Here is an 18,968-nt window from a genome sequence, read left to right as displayed (position 1 = left end):
GAATTGGATTGGCCATAAACGCTTCTAAGACTAAGTACATGAGGGTAAGAGGTTCCAGAAAAGGCAGTATCTCCCACCACGAATTCAGATTAGCGGTGATGAAATTGAGGTGGTAGCAGGTTCGTGTACCTGGGCTCACTGATTACTGGAAATTTGTCGACGCCTTATGGCAGGAAATCGTGCCTACTCTAGACCCTGGAGGACGCTTCGCTTAAATAAAATTTGCCACCGCACGAAGTTTACCACGGAAGGTGCTGCATATCATTGGCAGTGCAGATGAAAGATGGATCATGGCGGAGGCGGATAAACCACGATTTGCATCAGCTGTCGGAAGAACCACTCGTCATCTAAACGGTGAGGCTACGGAGGGACTGGGCATGTCATAAGGATGTCGGACGACAGCCAATTGAAAACGATTTTCGATAACGACCCGACTGGAACGAGGCAAAGAGGGGTGCAGCGAGCACAGAGTGACTCGATCAAGTGGATGGCGACTTGCGGGGCCTCTGCAGACGACATGACTGGCAAGCTGCAGCCATGGACCGAATTGAATGGAGACGACTTCTTTGAACAGTAAGGGACACTTTGGACTGGAGCTGACGGGAACGGTAAGAAATAAATATATCCGAATATTTCTGATACTTCTGTACGATTTCGAGCTTATATACTAAAAAATCGATTATCTTAATAGTTGGAAACATTAGGTCAGCAAAAAATACGCAACAATAGATAGAATACTCTTTATCAATGTTTGACTTTACGTGCTGTACGAGTAATTTCAACCTATAGCCGAAAGCTAGTTCAATTAGGTTTCTAATTACCTTCTAACATTTGACGCTTTTAATGGCTCCGTGAAATAAAAATTCATAACATGTTGTTTACGATTTATGCACAAAATTGGTATTTCTTTCAACTGCAGAGAAAACAACCGTGTACTCTTTGATGTACATTTCTTAAAGGCATAGCTGTTTCGAACAAAAATATCTCGTTAAATGTAATAGTGTACCAGCGTGGCGTATAACTATTTTCACACAACCATCAGTTTTAGTCTCTAAATGCTGAGCCTGTTTAGCATTACGTAACTTTGAACAAAAACCTGTCACTGACTTCTGCTGTATTTTCATTATGCAATAAATATCAATCTTTAGGGATTCAATCGATGCAAAATTGTTTTTATTTTTATTTATTTTTCGCAAATATACATAGTAAAAGCAATTTACTGTACGCGAAATGATTAAAATCGAAAATATAACTCCTCAATTCTTTTAATATGAGACAAACAGCACTTAAAAATTAGGATACACAGATACATCACAGGGTAAAGTTTACTAAGTGCGATCGATACCCTTTCGCTATCTTTTCTGGGGGTAGTTTTTTCTTTGGATATTATACAAATAGAAGAATAAAGTCATATAAAATTTATAAAAAATATATAAACAGGCAGACTGAAGAGATCGAATTTCAAGTATTTTAGTACAAACAGTAGAGCTTTACAACCGGTGATAGCTACTGGCGACAGCTTCAGCGGCGAGTGTAAATGGGATGCTGTGATCAATTTCACCCGGTCTGTAGGAGAGCATCGGTATTCGCAGAGGACGCTGCTCGAGGTATGAATTAACAACCATTGCTGGTGACGAACACGTAGTTGACTGCGGAATAGTCGGAGGAGTATTGTTCAGACAAGTAACTTCCTGAGTATCAACGGGTTCGAAAGGAGCAGCCATCATGAGTGCTGCTACGGAATCTTCAGTAGCTAGTTGCATTAGCGCCAAAGCACCCTGAAGCTTACGATTTGTTTCCTCAGGGCGACGGGTTCGTGTCTCAACTCTTGGTTCCGCCGGTTGGTCATTCAATGGGCGAGCGCAATCCTTACTTGCCACCATCAATACAGTTGGACGCATCTGATTTGGATCGACGGTTACAGTTTCGTGAATCACTGGGGCACTTTCCTGATTGAGCTGTTGCTTCAGAGCCGCCGTGGAAGTTGTGCTCGATAGCGCTTGTGGTGAAATAAGGCTCGGTTCCAGCGGTTTAGCCAGATCTTCCTGCCAGGCATCTCGAAGCCATTTCTTTTTTGGGTTGAAAGTAGAATGTTGAATTGTAACACCGCCATGAGACTCGTCACCAGAGTCATCCTCTTCTTGGCTAGTTGGTTCCTGCCATTGTATCAGTTTTGGAACATTGGGTTTGGTTTTAGCCGTAATCGGGCTAGCGGACAATCCCATACCGGCGTTCATATCCAGCTCGCACATCAAACCTTTGCGACTTTTAAACGGTGATCGGGGCGTCATCGGTGATTGGAAAGCCGTTCCGTTCACCATATAGTTTTCATTGTTTGTCGCCGGCCGGGGTTGATTTTCGTTCTCATTCTGAGTAGCGTGACTTGTCCGCTTCGGTGTCTTCCGAGTGGGCGTTCGATCTTCCCTTTCGGCTCGATACTTCTCTAGCCACTTGAGCACCTCGCCATTCTGTTCCGGTACGGTTTGAATAACGAAATCATCGCACCGTTTCAGCGTATCGTACGGATGATCCGGGCAGTGACGATTGGCGTGGGTGAAACGCATCTGGCAGTTGATCGCCGAACAGATGAAGGGACGCTCGCCTGTGTGCAACCGTTGGTGAGTTTTCAGCTGACCGCTTTGGGTGAAGGCACGGGTACATCCCGGGTAGTCACACTGGTATGGACGTTCTCCTGAAATGATGAAAGTAAAGCTTTTTATTAAAATTATAAGCAAGCAATAAGTTTTTTAAACACTCTTTCAGGAAATAATTTCAACAGAGACAATAAATTGACTCTACGACAGATCGTAAGTCTCGAGTAAATTTTACTCTACGATAGGGTGTGTAAGTCTCGAGTGCTTGCTGCGTTTTGAAGAACGCTAAACTCCAAAATAGTTAGGCGACATTGGTTGCATAAATGGCGATTGAATATACAATTGATGCAGTAAAATGAGGTGAAAGTTAACAATATTGCTTTTATGCAGTACTGTTCTAAGCTGTTCAGTAGTATTCGTAAGTTAAGCTAAATTTATATCTATGAACAGTTTTAAGCCAGAGGAACATTCAAACTTAGTCTGTAGTTTTTACTCAACAAAATTTGCATCAATCAGCACCGAATTTTATTTGAAAAGACGATTCAAAGTGATTACTAATCTGAGTAAAACGATTTAATGCTAGAGTAATTTTCTATCCATCTCTGGCTTGAATCTTCTTCGAAATCAGCACAAAAGCGACCTATCTCAAAAATACGTGTCTCTTTTCATCTAATTCGACATTCTGTAGCGTCATGGTACAGGTATAAAATCTGATCGCTTTCCAGTGAATTGCTCTTTTCTTCGCCACGCCACTTTGCTTACAGCAATTTCGCTTCGACTTTTTCCTAGTGTGCGCAGATTTAGAAAATGGGTTTTAAATCCACTTTTAAGCTGGTGTGTTGCGAGTTGAGGTGTGTGTGCGTGTGGAGCTTTACGTGCAAATAATTCGCGAAGCTGCTCCGAAGACGGAGCGGAAAGAAAGGCAAACTCCTAAATTTACAAATAGACAACCGCGGGCGGAAATGGGCAGTTTTTAGAGTGGGGTACTGAATTCCTGCTCATAAATAGTATTTTTAACTACTAATACAGTTACGAGTGTGACGATAATTATAACAAATCGAAGTTTAAAGTTACTAAAAATAATAATTTTAAAATTTTGTTCTATCGTTACTTTCTTTAAACTACTCTCATTATATTGTCAACGCCCCTGACTGCAGCAGGCTCCACTCAATGGATCGCACAACCACCAACATGCTGTAGCTCCAAACGTAAACCGGACGAATCGTGGATCATTGGCCGTGTATACCTAATTGCAGATTTTTTTTTAATAGCTACCGGTGTTACGCCGTATGGTTGATGTGGCGGATCGCATTTTCTGCTGGTGCTATGTGGGTTTTGAGATAATTTCGTGTATATAGGAAAACCTCGAGTACACCGCGAGGCCTCAGCCCAGCATCCCATTATTTGCTATGAGCCAACTGCGGGTCGAAACGGGGCGAACGAGGGAATGGAGCATTTTTAAATTAGAGGGGTTTAAATTGATTGCTGATCGCACCGTGTTCAAGATCCCACATGGAAGCCAGTTGTAGTCAATGGATCAGCAGGTGATTTGTAAAGGGCAGTGGACCTTTCGGGACAGTCAAGTTCATTAGTTCTCTCGCACTCACACTACTGCCTATAGCTTCGTATTTGTAATTATGAAGGGATGGATAACAGATCAAGAATAAAGAAAGGAACGCTTGTACTTTTGCGCGTGTACATATTTCCATAAACGGAAAAAAGGAATTCGAAATACTATGAAACTCTCAATACAACATATTGACTGATTTATAGTTCATGATTTCAAGGTTCAAATAATAAATAGTAGGTACTTCATTTTATCCACAAAGATGACTAAAAATTGCATTTTTCTGCTCTATACCGTTCTCAAAGAAGAAGAAATACACATTAACAAAACTACGCACCGGTGCGTAAGCTATTTAGGCATTGCATGAGCGTTAATAAAAGTAACCCTCTGCAACTCGTAGGATAACCAGTTAGAAAAACGTGCAAAGTAGCCAAAACAAAAGGACAGAATTGTGCGTCTCTAAATCCGGAGGGGTTCGATCACGTTTACCTGTCCAATCCCTTCATCCAAAACGATTCTGTTCTGTGATCCGGCTGCTGCCTTGCTTTCGATTTCTTTTGTGAGAGGTTGAAACGATAGACAAAAAAAAACAAGGACAAAGGTACGCAAATACGCAAAAAATATATCGAATCCAGCATTAAACTTCTTTATGCGAGTATTTAAAAAAAAGGTTTCTTCCTCCGTTACGGAACACGTGCATCCTTTTTTGCTAAGGGTGAAAACGTGGTCCCTTGAAAATTCCAACACGATACACCGAAGTTTCATCGTACAGCAAAACAGGAATAAATGTGACGCGTCATGTTTGATCTTGTTAGAACTTTAGTTAGAAGACGAGAATTATAACTCCTATGTTTGAATGGTTCAGAACAGCTTCAGTTTTTGTATAATCCACTGTTCCGAGTTTTCAATTGGATTAACAGTTAAGTTCAGGTCAAAATATGTCATAGACTTGATAAAGAAATAATATTTCGAAAGCTTTTGAAAAAGACAAATATATAATAACGAATTCATGCGATATTAGAAATATGTCTGTATAAACTTCGACTAAAAAATAATTCATTGAAAATCTGGCAAGACAAAACAAGTTATACGTCAGAGGTACAAAAAATTTTTCTATCAAAATGCAGATAATTAGTTGTACTCTCCAGAGAAAATATTGAAAAAAATATTCTGTCACAGTGTTATTGAAATACACTGAACATTAGCAAAAACATCATATCAAGAAGACTGGCATCTATGGATCGATCCCATACAAATGACAAGCGTCAAATCAAACAGCGCACTCCTTCTATCAAAGGTGGAAGCACAGACTAACAGACATAACACGTCGCACAAATTTTCAATAAAATCATCGTTTGGATGATTCCAGTACTTTACGTTAGTAACACTAGCACCATCTGCTGTCGTGTTCGCGCTGCGTCATGTATTTCAACATCAGCGCCAACGTTACTGCATGTGTCAAATGGGGAACTACAAAATATGTATGAGATTGCATGACAGCGCCCCAGACGACGTTTTCGCACGATGACTGTTATTCGATTGAAAATTTGAAATGAACGTTTTTTGTGGCGATGGAGCTAGGTTATAGTGTTACGTCTGTTAGTCTGTGGTGGAAGTTTACATCGCTGCGAAGACAGAGTGGGCGTATGTGGTAGTCCAACCTGTGCGTTCAGCTTGCATTCACATCGCCAGCACACACACTAGCATGCGTCAGTACCACTTTTACTCGAAAGACTGCGCTGCCAAAACTGTCGCTCAATCTCAGGCAGAGTTCCCAGTCTTCTTGATATGATGTTTTTGACATTAGGCTGCCAAGCAAGAGTCAGATTAACAGAACAGCACGATTCATCGTGGTTCTAATTCAGGATAAGAAGATAAAATTAAGACCATAAGCATCTCGAAAGGAACGCTTTGGTCATATAATTCACAAATGAACGAGACATGAAAAAGCTGTGCACGCAATGAGTATCGCGGTTCTTAACAATTGATCAACAATTGAGAATCATTTCAAAAGGTCCTATCTGCTTTCATCGATTTTTTGATCGATCACTTTCATTCAATCATTACAACTTATTAAACACCTTTTATGACACGTTATTTGCACAAATTGATAGCAGAGGAATCATTTAAGCCTTCAGAACAAAAACTCTGCTTGGGAGAACTACTAAAGCTGGACCATTACCAAAATGGAAAGACGCTCCGGAAAAACGATGAAAACAGATAGGACCTTTTGAAATGTCTATCTAGATATATCGGATGTAACCTTTAGACTTCAATCCAGTAGACAACCACGCTAGTTGCCAAAAACGTGATGAAAGTCTGGTTTATCTGCTGCATGATGCTCGACATGGACTGACCCGAGAGATACGGATCAAGGTTTCAGTTCCACCAAGACAAAATGTTCCCGGGTGTCGTGTCCTAGGAGAAACACCGGAATATGCCAGACCAGTGGAAATGCTTGACCCAATCCCGAATTCTTCTGTTCCTAATGATGACTCTAATAGAACATATTCATTCATAAGATAACAAATGCACACTGCAAGATATATCGCAGACTGTTTCTTGTTTATTTGTTTATTTGTAAAAACTACATCAACAGGCCTTGCGGCCCAAATGATTGTAGGCTATACTAAAAATTACGTGCTAAAAGTTACGAAGCTTGGAGCGAAACGATTGAAATGGCGCTGGAGACCGATTATCGTGCTGAAGCTGCTGTAGTTCGTTCGCCTATTCTGAACGTGAAGAAAGAGGCTATTTCGCACGCAACATGCGTGGTCGAACATAAATATTGAGTTGCTCGAGAATTGCCGGACAATCCTTCCGTGAAGTCAGCACGTCGGAGACGAATATTGCCCTGGATATGTCCCGACGGATTTGCAGTGAATCTAAGTCGATGATCCTGCATCGCTGTTCGTAGCCAGGTAGCCGAAAAGGGTCGTTCCACGGAAGTCTTCTGAGAGCAAAACGAACAAATCTTCGTTGCACTGACTCTATTCTGTTTACTCTATTCAGGTGGTAGGGATTCCACACTGAAGCGCAGTATTCCAAGTTGAAGTGCACCAAAGCGCAATACAGTGCCCTCAGGCAATAGAAGTCGTTGAAGTTTTTGGCGATACGCATAATAAATCCCAAGTTTCTGCTAGCCTTGTCAATGATGAATGTCATATGTTGTTTGAAGGTTAACTTTGAGTCAAGCAATACTCCCAAATCCTTGACACAGTTTGTACGTCGCAGAGGTGTATTTGACAAAATGTAGTTGAAATTCAGTGGACTACGCTTTCTGGAGAATGTTATTATCTCACATTTGTCAACGTTCAATTGCATGCGGTTGTCTGCGCACCATTCTGCAAAAACACTTAACTGGTCCTGGAGCGCTGCGGCATCTGACGGAGTTTTTACTTTTGCAAACAGTTTAAAGTCGTCAGCGAATGACAGCCGAGGACCTTGAAGTCGAAAATTAACGTCGTTCAAGTAAATCAGGAATATCAAAGGCACGAGATGACTGCCTTGCGGAATGCCTGAGTGAGCGGCAGTGGCGTCGGGTCCACCTGTGCAACATGTGCACTGCACAGGTACTCTATTCCCTAATATCCAAATATATGCAATTATCGAAATATAATAAATATAAAATAACAAGTAAGTATGCTAGCAAAACTCTTCAATTCAAAGCTTGAAACACTTTGGTTTGATTTTCTTTTCTAATTCAAGGAAAAAGAACCTAAGTAAATGACAGTGCACATGTAACGAAATAAGCCCATGCGACGCCTCTGGTGAGCGGAGAAAGATGTCGAAAAAACTCCATTAATGTTCACAACTGAACGCCGGTCAGACAAATACGACTGAAACCAGTGAAGCAGTGGACCTCCGATGCCAAGCTTTGCCAGTTTAGCCACGGCGATTCGGTGGTTCAGTTTATCGGAAGCGGCGGATAGGTCCGTGTAGATGACGTCCGTCTGAGACTGGTCGTCAAAGCTGTCCATTACGTAGGATGTGAGCGTCACGAGATTTGTGGTCGATGTACTGCTTGAAGAACGAGAAAGTAGGCTCAAACAAGACGAGCTCGAAGAGTTTCGATATGGAGCAAAGAGCGGAGATTCCACGGTAGTTGTTGATGTTACTTTTATGGCCTTTCTTGTGTACTGGAAACATGTACGCCGATTTCCAAACCGAGAGAAAGACGCCAGTGCGAATTGATTGAGCGAATAGACGACTCATTGGGGAAGCCAGACTACCAATGCATTTTTTAAGGAAAACGGATGGAATGCCGTCTGGTCCAGCGGAAGCTTCGTAAACAGTAGCGACCTAATTGTTTGTAGCGAGTATTAATCGATAAGTAGTGGTTCCGTAGAGGTAGTGTTTGGTATATAGAGAACCATCTCAGGGCTGCGTTTCTCTTCGATTCAAGGCGTCGTAATGTGGGGTTCAACCGGTGCAATTTCTGTTGGACAGAGATGGTCTTTTTTGGGACGTGTCGATCTATGGCGTAATTTAAAATGTGGGAGAGAGTTGAGGCGGCAGTATTTACGTCGTTCGTGTCCAAGACAGCATCCCAATCGATTCCAGCTAGTAAAACGTTAATATTATCAACATCGGCGCGGACAAAATCGTAGTAAAAGGTTGTCGGTGCCGAAATTGTGTTATGAAAGACTCTCTGATGGATCACCATAAGCAGGGCCGGGTGATGAGGAACGTGTTTAACGAGTGAACAAGGAGCCAGCGTCACTTCTGGGGCTTGGCAGCGTACAGTAGCGAAACAGAGATCCAAAAAACGTCCGTTTTCATTGGTAATTTTATTGCACTGTTGAAGAGTGGCAGTTCTGTAGCAATCTAGCAGTTCGCTGGAGGTTGGTGTAGCATTGGCCGATACCGTATCGATATCTTCGGTATCGATACCGAGGGGCCTGAATATCGGAATTTTTTATCGATGCAACTGACGCTGATATTAAGCTGGATCGATACTTTCGCCCCGATATTTTTTCCATACTGTAGGGAAACTATAAAATCGGATAATTTACGGATACGACCAATTGCCTGAATGTCTTAAACAAGCTGCGCGGAAATTTAACTCTTTTTGTAAAAGTCACCAACAGATTGCATATACCCGCGCACTTCTAAGATGATTTTCATGCCTCTTGCGAGAAAAATTGTTTCGCAATTGACAATACTGTCTATGCAGAGCAGAACCGGAATCGCCGCGTCACTCACCTGACAAGCATTTTGTGGTGAATGGCTTAGTATTCCAATAATTATACAGCAGTCTTTTTATGCGGGGGTTTCGTCTCAAATTTTTATGAAAACGCGTAAAATATGACTAAATTGAGTTGAAAAGATTACTAAGAAAACCGTTCTAAAATCTTTTTGCTTATTCAAAAGAGAGTGATCAGTTTAAAGACAAAAATGCAACATTTTCACCAGAAATTGTGATTGGGGGTTGTTACAAAGCCACGACCGCAAGGTAGAAGTAGAATACTTTTACAAGAAAGATAACCCGGCTGCTTGCGTGTCAGTAACTTTTTTTAGTAAATAAACGTTGACTTATCAGATCAATCGAATTTTGCACTTCAACAAGGATTGACCATTTTCAATAATATAGTAAGTCGCTTGTCATGGTTGGGGCTTGACAATTTTTAAATTTTGAGATGAAATTTTTTCGGATGTCGTGCTCATGTCTGACGGAAAAGATAATTCAGGACGTTCTGAGACACGCAAATAAAGTAAAATTTATAACTTTTACAAATTCAAAAATGTAAAATCACTCAAGAGAAAACATTAGCGTTTTAATCATCAGGTTTTTATTTCATCCTGAAAAGGATTTGTTTGTATTGTATTTGTTGTTCAATTTAGTATCGGATAAGATGCCGATTACATCTTTGCGTTATCACTGACAGTGCGAACAAAGTATTCGTTGTGATAAAGTAAACAGTGAAATGCTGATATAACACTCAAAATTAGACGGCTCACGTGTTGTCAAAATGAGTCAACTTTTCATTGAATGCATTTACTAGTGCCCACTATCGCACAGAGACTATAGCCATGCCACATTTGTGGCCGCTATACGCTGCCATTGGTATCCGCTGTCCCTGCATCAGCTGGCCCAGCTGCCATCGTTGCTGGGATCCGCTGCAAATGGTGCGCTATCCATTGTTACGCCACAGCTATGGCCGCTTTCCGCCATCGCTGGTATCCACTGCACTGCTAGTGCTGCTGCTGAGGGAGGACGACTGCTGTTGTCGCTGTCTAGAGCTATTATGAGCAGCTTCGACTGAAACAGGCTCTTATATAGATATGAAAAACTTATCGATAGTTATCGATAGGAGTAAGAAATCATCGATAACTATCGATAGCCATATCAGGCGATATTTCCCATCCTTACTTTTATTAAGAGTCCCATCCTTACTCTTATTTAGAGTCTTATACTGACAAATAGAACATTTCAAATTGCAAGGTCTATGTTTCTGTCGACTGTGCTTGGGAAGCAATCATATAACGACCAATCAGAGGTCGAATTTTTCGTTTTGACAAGGTTTGACTATTTTCAATATTACAATGGTGTGAATAATAAAATTACAATTATCTTCTTTTGGGAAGAATCTTAGAAGATTTTCCAATCTATTGCTGCAAGAACGAAGGAAATCCATCAAATACTAACCGATTTATTAGCGTTTGAAATTGGACATATTTTTCACTTTTTTCGGTTTTAGATTTTCATTTCACATCCCTATGTAGCCGAACTTCCTGAGAGAAGTATTCTACTTCAAAAAAATCGATACTTTTGCAGATTTTGGCCAATGCTAGGTTGGTGACAGGGGCCTATAAACGTCAACATTTTGCCTACCAATCATAAGTTCATCACGGCGGTAATATTTCATTGGAAAGGCTTACAAAACTTATCTTATTCATTGAAAGTGCACATTGTACTGAAAACAAATGTTGAGCTCTTGTTTTTTCCCAACTAAAACGACATTTACTCAAGAATAAGTCTACCGACAAAAAGGGACGTTTACTCTATTACTCTTGTTTAGGGCAAACCAACCAAAAAGTGGGTACCAGAAACGCTGGTACCAGAATCAATGAATGGTAGATGGAAAATGTATGGAGTTTGACAGCCACAAGAGCCCCCTGGTTGGTGACAACGTAGACGAGCCGGGATCGACGTACATGAAGCCATTACCTCTTTCTCGCCAAATAATGCCGGGCAAATTGGAATCGCCTGAAACAATCACATCATCGACAGCGGACGTCATCGAAATAATGGCACAGGCAAACTTCGATATAAGGTACCCTCGTTATAAGGTACCTTCGATATAGCGTCACTCGATATAAGGTACATTTTACCTCGATATAAGGTACATATTTATATTATGTTACAAATAACTCCGAAATTGGTATGGAAACTTCTATAAACAACATACTGGTTATCTTGTCAACGTTTCTGCTTACTATTGATTATTTAGGAAGTGTCCAAGATTACGTTACACTCAGCGGAAGTTTGAAAAAACGTACAAAAATTTAATTTTGCCGAGAAAACATGATAAAGTGTGGATGGGAACGGAGGAGCTGATAAAAAAAAATTAACTTAAAGTTTGACCCCTGAACAATCTGTGTGAAATTTAAAATACAATGCTCAAAAAAATGTTCCAAACCCAATTTTTCTTTCAAAAACCGCACTTGAACACTCTCTCAGCTGAAAAAAGTTTTGATTTAAAAAAGAGCATTTTTATCAAAAACGTCATAGAACCTAGGAAAAAGTTGGAAATATGCTTAAAGTATGTTCGGCAAAATAATGTATTTCTCAAATATGAAAAATGTCTAGGACATAGTAGGCCTCTTAAATCACACCCCAGAAAGTTTATTGGTACAGGTCGGACTCGATTATCCGGAGACTCGAGTATCCGGGGGCTCGATTAACCGGGGCTCGATTATCCGGAGAAAATGGTTCGATTATCCGGAGTATTTTTTGTTTCTGTATTTCCATAACGTACTTTTGTCTTCCGGGTCATTGGGAGGTTCGGGGTTGTTCATAATTGTAGCGGTACAAGCCCCGTTCCGCTTAGGCAGTTCGTTTTTGGCAGCTTTCTCGTCGTTCCTTCAACCAATTCTTACTCAATAACCTCCAAAATCAAGGTATTATATTTTTTTGTTGCCAATAAGCACAACCGCTATTCGTAAACCGGTTTCTGAATTATAGAAGGATCAGATTCCTGTAAAATAATGGCAATGATCAAAGCAGTACTTAGAACCACAAGCAGGCCTGTCCCGGTTGTGTTCCGGATACTCTCGGATTATTGAACCAAAACTCATCAAGCAAAATCAATAACGACTTGAAATCCGCAAAGTAGTCCATATCGAGCGTCTAGGTCGTTATAGGTTGCTCAAGAAATGGAAAAAATGAGTGTTTCTTTTTACATCTTCGAGATAATCAATATAACATAAATTATTATTACGTATACCTATATGCATAACAAACGCCGACAAACAGTCTAAAGACAATTTTTAATTTTTTTCGTCGGCACATGCATTGTATACAATTTATTATAATACAAGACTCACTGTTCTAGATGACAGATATTAAAAATTTAAATAAAAAAAATTGATAGATTATCCGGAAGGTTCGATTATCCGGAGCGAAATGTTTTTCAAAACTCCGGATAATCGAGACCGACCTGTATTTGTTTTTTTTTAGACATTTTGAGAATGTTACTTTTATGAAACTACCTGTATATGGTCTTCAGCAAAGTTTTTCTACATGAAATTACCTACAACTTTGCTAAAGATTTCTCTTTGATTTGATAAGTAATAAAATAAATAAAATTATCATCTCACTTTTAGGCAGATTAATCAAGAATCTATTTGCATCAAAAGTTTCTCCTTAAGATATAAACAAAATTTGTCAAATACACTATAGCATTTAAATGGCATTTTTACACTCAAAAGGTTGACGATCACGTTCTTCACGTTTTAAACCACTATGCAATGTGCATTTCTGGGCCACTTTTATGTGTAATGAAAAGTTAGTTCAAACGGTCATTTTAAATTTCAACGAGGATAATGCAAGTTTCCAAATCCTAACGAACGGAGAAATAATTGAAAAAGATCCCAATCCGTAAGCAGATATGATTCTTATTCATTGAACCAAAAATTAAAAAAAAAACAACATGAAGAAAAAAAGAAGTATTTTCGATACAAAAATGTGTATGTTTGTAAATATATGGGAAATACAAACTAGTAATAATAACATAACGGCTTGAATTTTTTTCTCTTAGGCCAAGATTCTGCCTTAACGCAATGCACAATATGCTCAATTCGACCCAATAGGCTTCATGTCGGCCAGTTTTAACATAGTGTCAGATGCTTACCTCACCTTACCAACCAGTCCCAAGCCGTGGTGTGGCCTTTGCTGTACGTAAGAGTCGTCTTCATTCCACTCGGTCTATGGCTGCAGTTCGGCAGCTCTGCGGTCTGCGTAGGATCCGCTTGTCGTCTTCCACCTGATCGATCCACCTTGCCCGCTGTGCACCTCTCTGTCTCGTCGGAAGCTAATCAACTAATGCTCGAAGTTTTTGAGCGTTAAGTTTTGCAATCGATATTTGGCGATAAATTGGAAGATAAAGTATGGCGCATGCGCATGAATCATACAAACATGCTGATAAAGTGAAAATAATACAGCGTGGCAGGCTTCAGTGGGCTGGACATGTAGCCAGAATGTCAGACGAAAGAGCCGCCAAAACTATCTTCAGCAGAGAACCAGGCAGAGGCCGTTGGCTCCGTGGCAGACTTCACACTCGGTGAGTGTGCGCGGTGGAAGAAGATGCGCGATCTGCTGGTGTACGAGGTGACTGGAGAACGGGATTATGTCAAAGATTAAAACAGTTTTTTTTCATGATAATTATCGTTTTCCATTAGTAGACTAGAAGGTTTTTAGTTCATGTAGAACTGTGTTGTTCGGGTCTTTCTACTAACCCGTGCAAGAGTATGCGGCTCTCATAGCAAACTCTGTTTGCTATCCTTTGCACTGAAAAGTTTATTTCAATTTTTTTGCAGTGGGAAGTTGCTTTATTCCACATCAACCGATTGTAAAAGTCGAAATCATTACCGTCTCATATAGTTTTCTGTCGTCAGTTGAACGCATAAACTAATAAATGATTATTGATCAACAAATTTGTTTTCATTACAGCTCCAAGCAGCAATGGTTTCTCGTGGCCAGCTTTTAATCGTTACGATTGTTTTACAACTCTGTCCAAAGAGTTGAGACTCTGTCCGGTCTTTTTCAGGTCCCAAATAGAAATATTAAAAGAGTAAGGTACTGATGATTTTGCGACCATATAAAGAGCAATTTGTTACAAATTTGGAGCTGTAATCGAGGATTTGTTTACAGTTCCAACCAAAGTGAACTTATTGCAGGTTGTTTTTATGCACATCGTAAAACAAATATCTGGTAGGCATGAGGTTTCCACTTTGATTGGAACTAAAAACAGAGTTTAATACCCTAAACTTGAAGAATCAATCGGCGATTTCCTGATTTTCCTGATCGAAAAATGAATTCCCTGACATTCTCTGATGTTGCAGATTTTCGCTATCCTCTAATCAGCGTGAGCGAGGCTTGGGTGAATAAAACAGTATCGAATGTATTCATATGACGTAACGTACGCACAATTTCCTCGTTCACCGGGTCATCATTTGTCACAATCTCCTGGACAACATCTTCATTTTTTCAACAATTAACCCCATGTAGAAATCATGAGATATCTTCATACACATTCCACAAAAGCACTAAACATTTTAGAGCAGGATTTTAGGAGTTTTTCGCATGCATGATTCTTTTCACGTTTAGTACATACCAGACCATGTTTCTACAGGAAAAAACACACGTCAAAAAACGCAACAAGCGGCACAGCCAGCAGAACACAATATGATTGTTTTTGCCTTACGCTTTGTTGGTTTGCCAACCATCGTAACATCTTTCCCGTTTTCTTCCGACTGGTTGCCTCATTAAATGGCTTAAATCGCTTTTCTTTTCTTCTATCCTTCTAATTCTCCATTTCCTACCAGTACATTGGCAAACGGAAGACGGGAAAAGTGGTTCTCTCTTTGCAATGTAGAATTAACTTTCTCGGCGTTACGTTTCTTATAAGCCAAGCAGGAAACTTGTGCATAAAGTCTTACTTCAGTTATGCAGATTGTTTATGTTACTTAAGTGGGGATGATCTGTACTTAAATCAATTTAGCATCAATAAGAGTTCTCGAAACCGACATTGTCATAATTACTGATACTTCCGCTACAGGTATCGAGTAGCGATTTTTTATCAGCATCCCCTAAATGATAAGGAAACAAAAAAAAAAACAAATATTTCATAACAAGACCATTTTTTACGCCTGAATGCAGCTCTGCTTTTAGCTGTGGTTCCCAATTTCTTCTTTATTTTGTATTTCGTTCCGCGGCACTTCCTACGGATGGTACAGAACATAGTCAGTATATAGGTACACACACAATTTTTACGCTAATTAAATACATCGCCTTTAAATTATCCATTTCTTGGTGCAAATTTTTTTGTTCATTTCGGTGGCCGGATGGCTTGAAACAAAACGAGTAGGTACATTGAAGACACTGTGTAAAGTTCGACCAGAATTTGATTATGGTTATTTATCTCAAACGAATCGAACCGAACATCCACAACCGGCTGCTCATAAATAATCAAATTTCTCGAGTAACGCAGTTCCACATTTAAATTCGATTAGACTGATAGCGAGAAAAGCAATGAACGAGGCATTTAACTGAAGCAGCTTTCGTGTCCCCGTTTTCTCTTACCCAATTCGAATCTAATGAGGAAAATATTCGGTTCGATTTGCAAAAAAATCACCCAGAAGAAGCAAAAATGGAAGAAGAGGAAAGCGGTTTTGCAATCATTGTGCGCGGATGCAATGGTTGAATGAAGGAAGTGAAATAAGAGAATGTGAAACTGGAGGAAAGTTAGATCGCGTAAGACTGCTAACACGGAAGGCTGTAGTTTTTCCGGGATTACCCGGAGAGGATATTTGCCAAAAGCAAATTTCGCTAGTCTATTATCACTAATTAGCAAAAGATTAAATCATTTTTTGCTGTGAATATAAAATAAAATAGAGCGGTCTGAAATATAACCTAGAAACTTAAAGTTCTATAATTCTCATCCCAGTTGGGTTTGAATTATTATGCAACATAATGGAGAATGTATAGGCGAAAATCCATTTCCTATTTTCTTGTATTTGCGCATCCTTACAACAGTCTTTAGTGTTATTTTCAAGGTATTGATTTCCGACTATTTTAAATAATCGCTAGGTTATCATTCCACTGTCTCGCAAATGAAATGCTATATTTTTGAGTTTTGCATTGTTTAAATCGCTTCTTCGCTAGTGCATATGTTGGTTATCACGATGGCCGTAAAATGTGATATTTTCACCCGGTAACAACAGGTTGTATTCTGTTCGGCATTCTACCGATCATAAGAACCATAGGAAAACGAACGACGAAAAGGACTCTCGTATAGCAGATGAAGCAATAAAACTCGAAACAAAAAAAACAGCATGCAAACCCCTCCATTTACTTTGGAGCAGGTGTTTAAAACCTGCTTCGTTCAGAGAGGTTCAGAGCATGGTTATTGTCATTTCGCTTCTTATCGTTCTTGTTGCATTCAATAGTAAAACAACGAATAGTTAATATTCAAAGTCTTATGAACGAAGTATTAACAAATAGTTAATATCGCTTTGGAAGGCATCGCAATGCCCTACGAATCATTTATTATTATTATTATTATGAAATATGTGTTGACTGCTAGAAAAACATTTCAAAATAAAAAAATCAAAATTTCTTTTAGTTATAAGTAAGCAGACTGTACCTGTGTGGGTCCGGAGATGCGCTTGCAGTGATTTCTCTCTCGGGAAAACTCGGTTGCAGTAGCGGCACTTGATAGCCGATGGCGAAATCGATCCTTCGACCATCAGTGTTGTCAGGGCTTCCGACCGCGGACGGCCTCGTTTATTTTCTGACTTCTCCGCGGAATTCGAGCCCGTCTGCTGTTTCCAACCATTGCTGGCATTTCCGCTGTTTGGTCCGGTTGGTGTACCGATTCTTCCAAACAAAGCTTCCGGTGAACTGCAATTGGACGCTGGGCTTCTTAACGTTTCCGGTGGCCAGCCACCAGAACTCCAAGAGGTATGCTGATGAACAGGATCATGATTATTCCCAACCGGAGTTGTGCTTTCCAATCCCGACAGCACTCCATTGGGAGGACTGCTAACGTAATGTGAAGCAATGGTTTTGATTCGCTTTGGTGTATCCATTTTTAATTCGTGTTTTATAACAATTCGTTTTGTGCAATATGTATTACGAAAAACAATTTTCGCAGCCAAAAGAATATATTACTTCTTATTCACTGGCACTGAATTTACATATCACTAACATTGCAAAACTATCAAATCCACAAACACTGTTTGCAAAAGACGCCTTTCTGCTGGCTGATGGCATCCATTTAATCTTTTTTAAACCACGCACTCTACAGCTTTGGACGCATGAGGCATGATCCACTCGCGTACACATTCAATACAAACGACGACTACGGCACGACTCAACTTGCGCAGATTCTCCGTTTGGCTACACGGTTACCTTCCATCGGGTTGAATGAGAAAACGAACAAAAAGAAATGAAACACGAACGAAAAGGTCGAGCTTCGTATTTTTGTTTTTACATGTGCGCTAGTGTGCGTGCTGCATCGAATCGCGCGCAAAGTGATGGAAACAAACGGGACTGCAATTGGCAAGAAAGTCTTGCTTGAAAAAAGTTGCGAACGGAAACCAGCGAAGTAAAATGTGGCGTAAACTAATAAAAAGTCACCACGCAATATTAACAAATTTCAGAAATAGGCAAATATATTGTGCTTTGCAATAAAACCTGGATTTTCGATAAACTTTTCAGTTCAGCACTGTGTGTTGCCATAATAATTATTGTGATTTTGACATAAATTTCAGTGAATCAGGCATCATTTCTTTTGATTTTTTTACCTTTTCGGAAAAAGTAGGAGGTTGTATCCAAGACACGACCACATAAATGACGTAGAACTACGTACACTATTAACAAATGCATTGAGTGTTTCATTACCCTAGTAACACAACTGGTTTTATCAAAGTTTCATAGCACTTTTTTGGCTGTATTGAGCGCTATGAAACTTTGATAAAACCAATATTTTTACTTGGGTAATGAGTTATAATGTCTACTAATAAAGGGTTGTGAATTTCGTGAACCGGATTCAGCAGTTAGCAGAACGTGCCGAGTTAAAAACCATACACAGCACACACACACACAAACCATACCATATTATAGACACACACACATTATACCATACCATACACACACATCATACCATATCATCATACCATACACACATCATACTATATCATACACACATACACACATTACACCATATAATACACACATCATACCATATCATACACACACAGCAAGCAAGCGACCAATCAGAGGACGTTATTTTAATTTCAACAAGGCTTGACAATTTTCAATAGTGCAATAGTTCGTAGACTCAAACAACATCTTTCTGCATTTGGGAGATGCGTGTATAATTTTCCAATCGATTGCTGCAAGAATGAAAAAAATCGGTTGAAAACCAACCGACCTATAAGCATTTGAAAAGGGACAAATTTCGTCCCAGTTTTTCAGTTTGCATCCCTGTGTGGTATGCTAAAGTAAAACGTAGCTCTACGTCAAAAGTCGCAGTTCTTCCGTGGATTTACTCACGTTCCAGGAGCCAGATTGCGGTTAT

The 18,968-nt window shown here is 39.8% G+C and overlaps 1 protein-coding gene across 1 annotated transcript; it reads right to left on the bottom strand.

Annotated features, from left to right (window-relative positions):
• Positions 1-933: 933 nt before the first annotated feature.
• Positions 934-17,881, bottom strand: LOC129725024 (zinc finger protein rotund-like). Its single transcript, XM_055680397.1, has 2 exons — positions 17,031-17,881; positions 934-2,692 (listed from the first exon to the last, which is right to left on the bottom strand). Exons 1-2 carry the CDS (start codon positions 17,473-17,475, stop codon positions 1,491-1,493), a joined length of 1,647 nt encoding a protein of 548 aa, XP_055536372.1. The 5' UTR covers positions 17,476-17,881; the 3' UTR covers positions 934-1,490.
• Between the last annotated feature and the right edge of the window lie 1,087 nt (positions 17,882-18,968).

This window comes from Wyeomyia smithii, chromosome 2 (assembly GCF_029784165.1).
Source record: "Wyeomyia smithii strain HCP4-BCI-WySm-NY-G18 chromosome 2, ASM2978416v1, whole genome shotgun sequence".
In the NCBI taxonomy this organism is placed as follows: domain Eukaryota; kingdom Metazoa; phylum Arthropoda; class Insecta; order Diptera; family Culicidae; genus Wyeomyia; species Wyeomyia smithii.
Note: the sequence above shows the minus strand (reverse complement) of the source record. Positions and strands in the feature narration are given on the sequence as shown.

Excerpts from the sequence above, each read along its gene's own strand:
- LOC129725024 (XM_055680397.1), bottom strand. The coding sequence starts at position 17,475 with ATGGATACACCAAAGCGAATCAAAACCATTGCTTCACATTACGTTAGC. Across the intron at positions 2,693-17,030 it reads GCATCTCCGGACCCACACAG|GAGAACGTCCATACCAGTGT; the intron begins GTACAGTCTGCT and ends TCATCATTTCAG.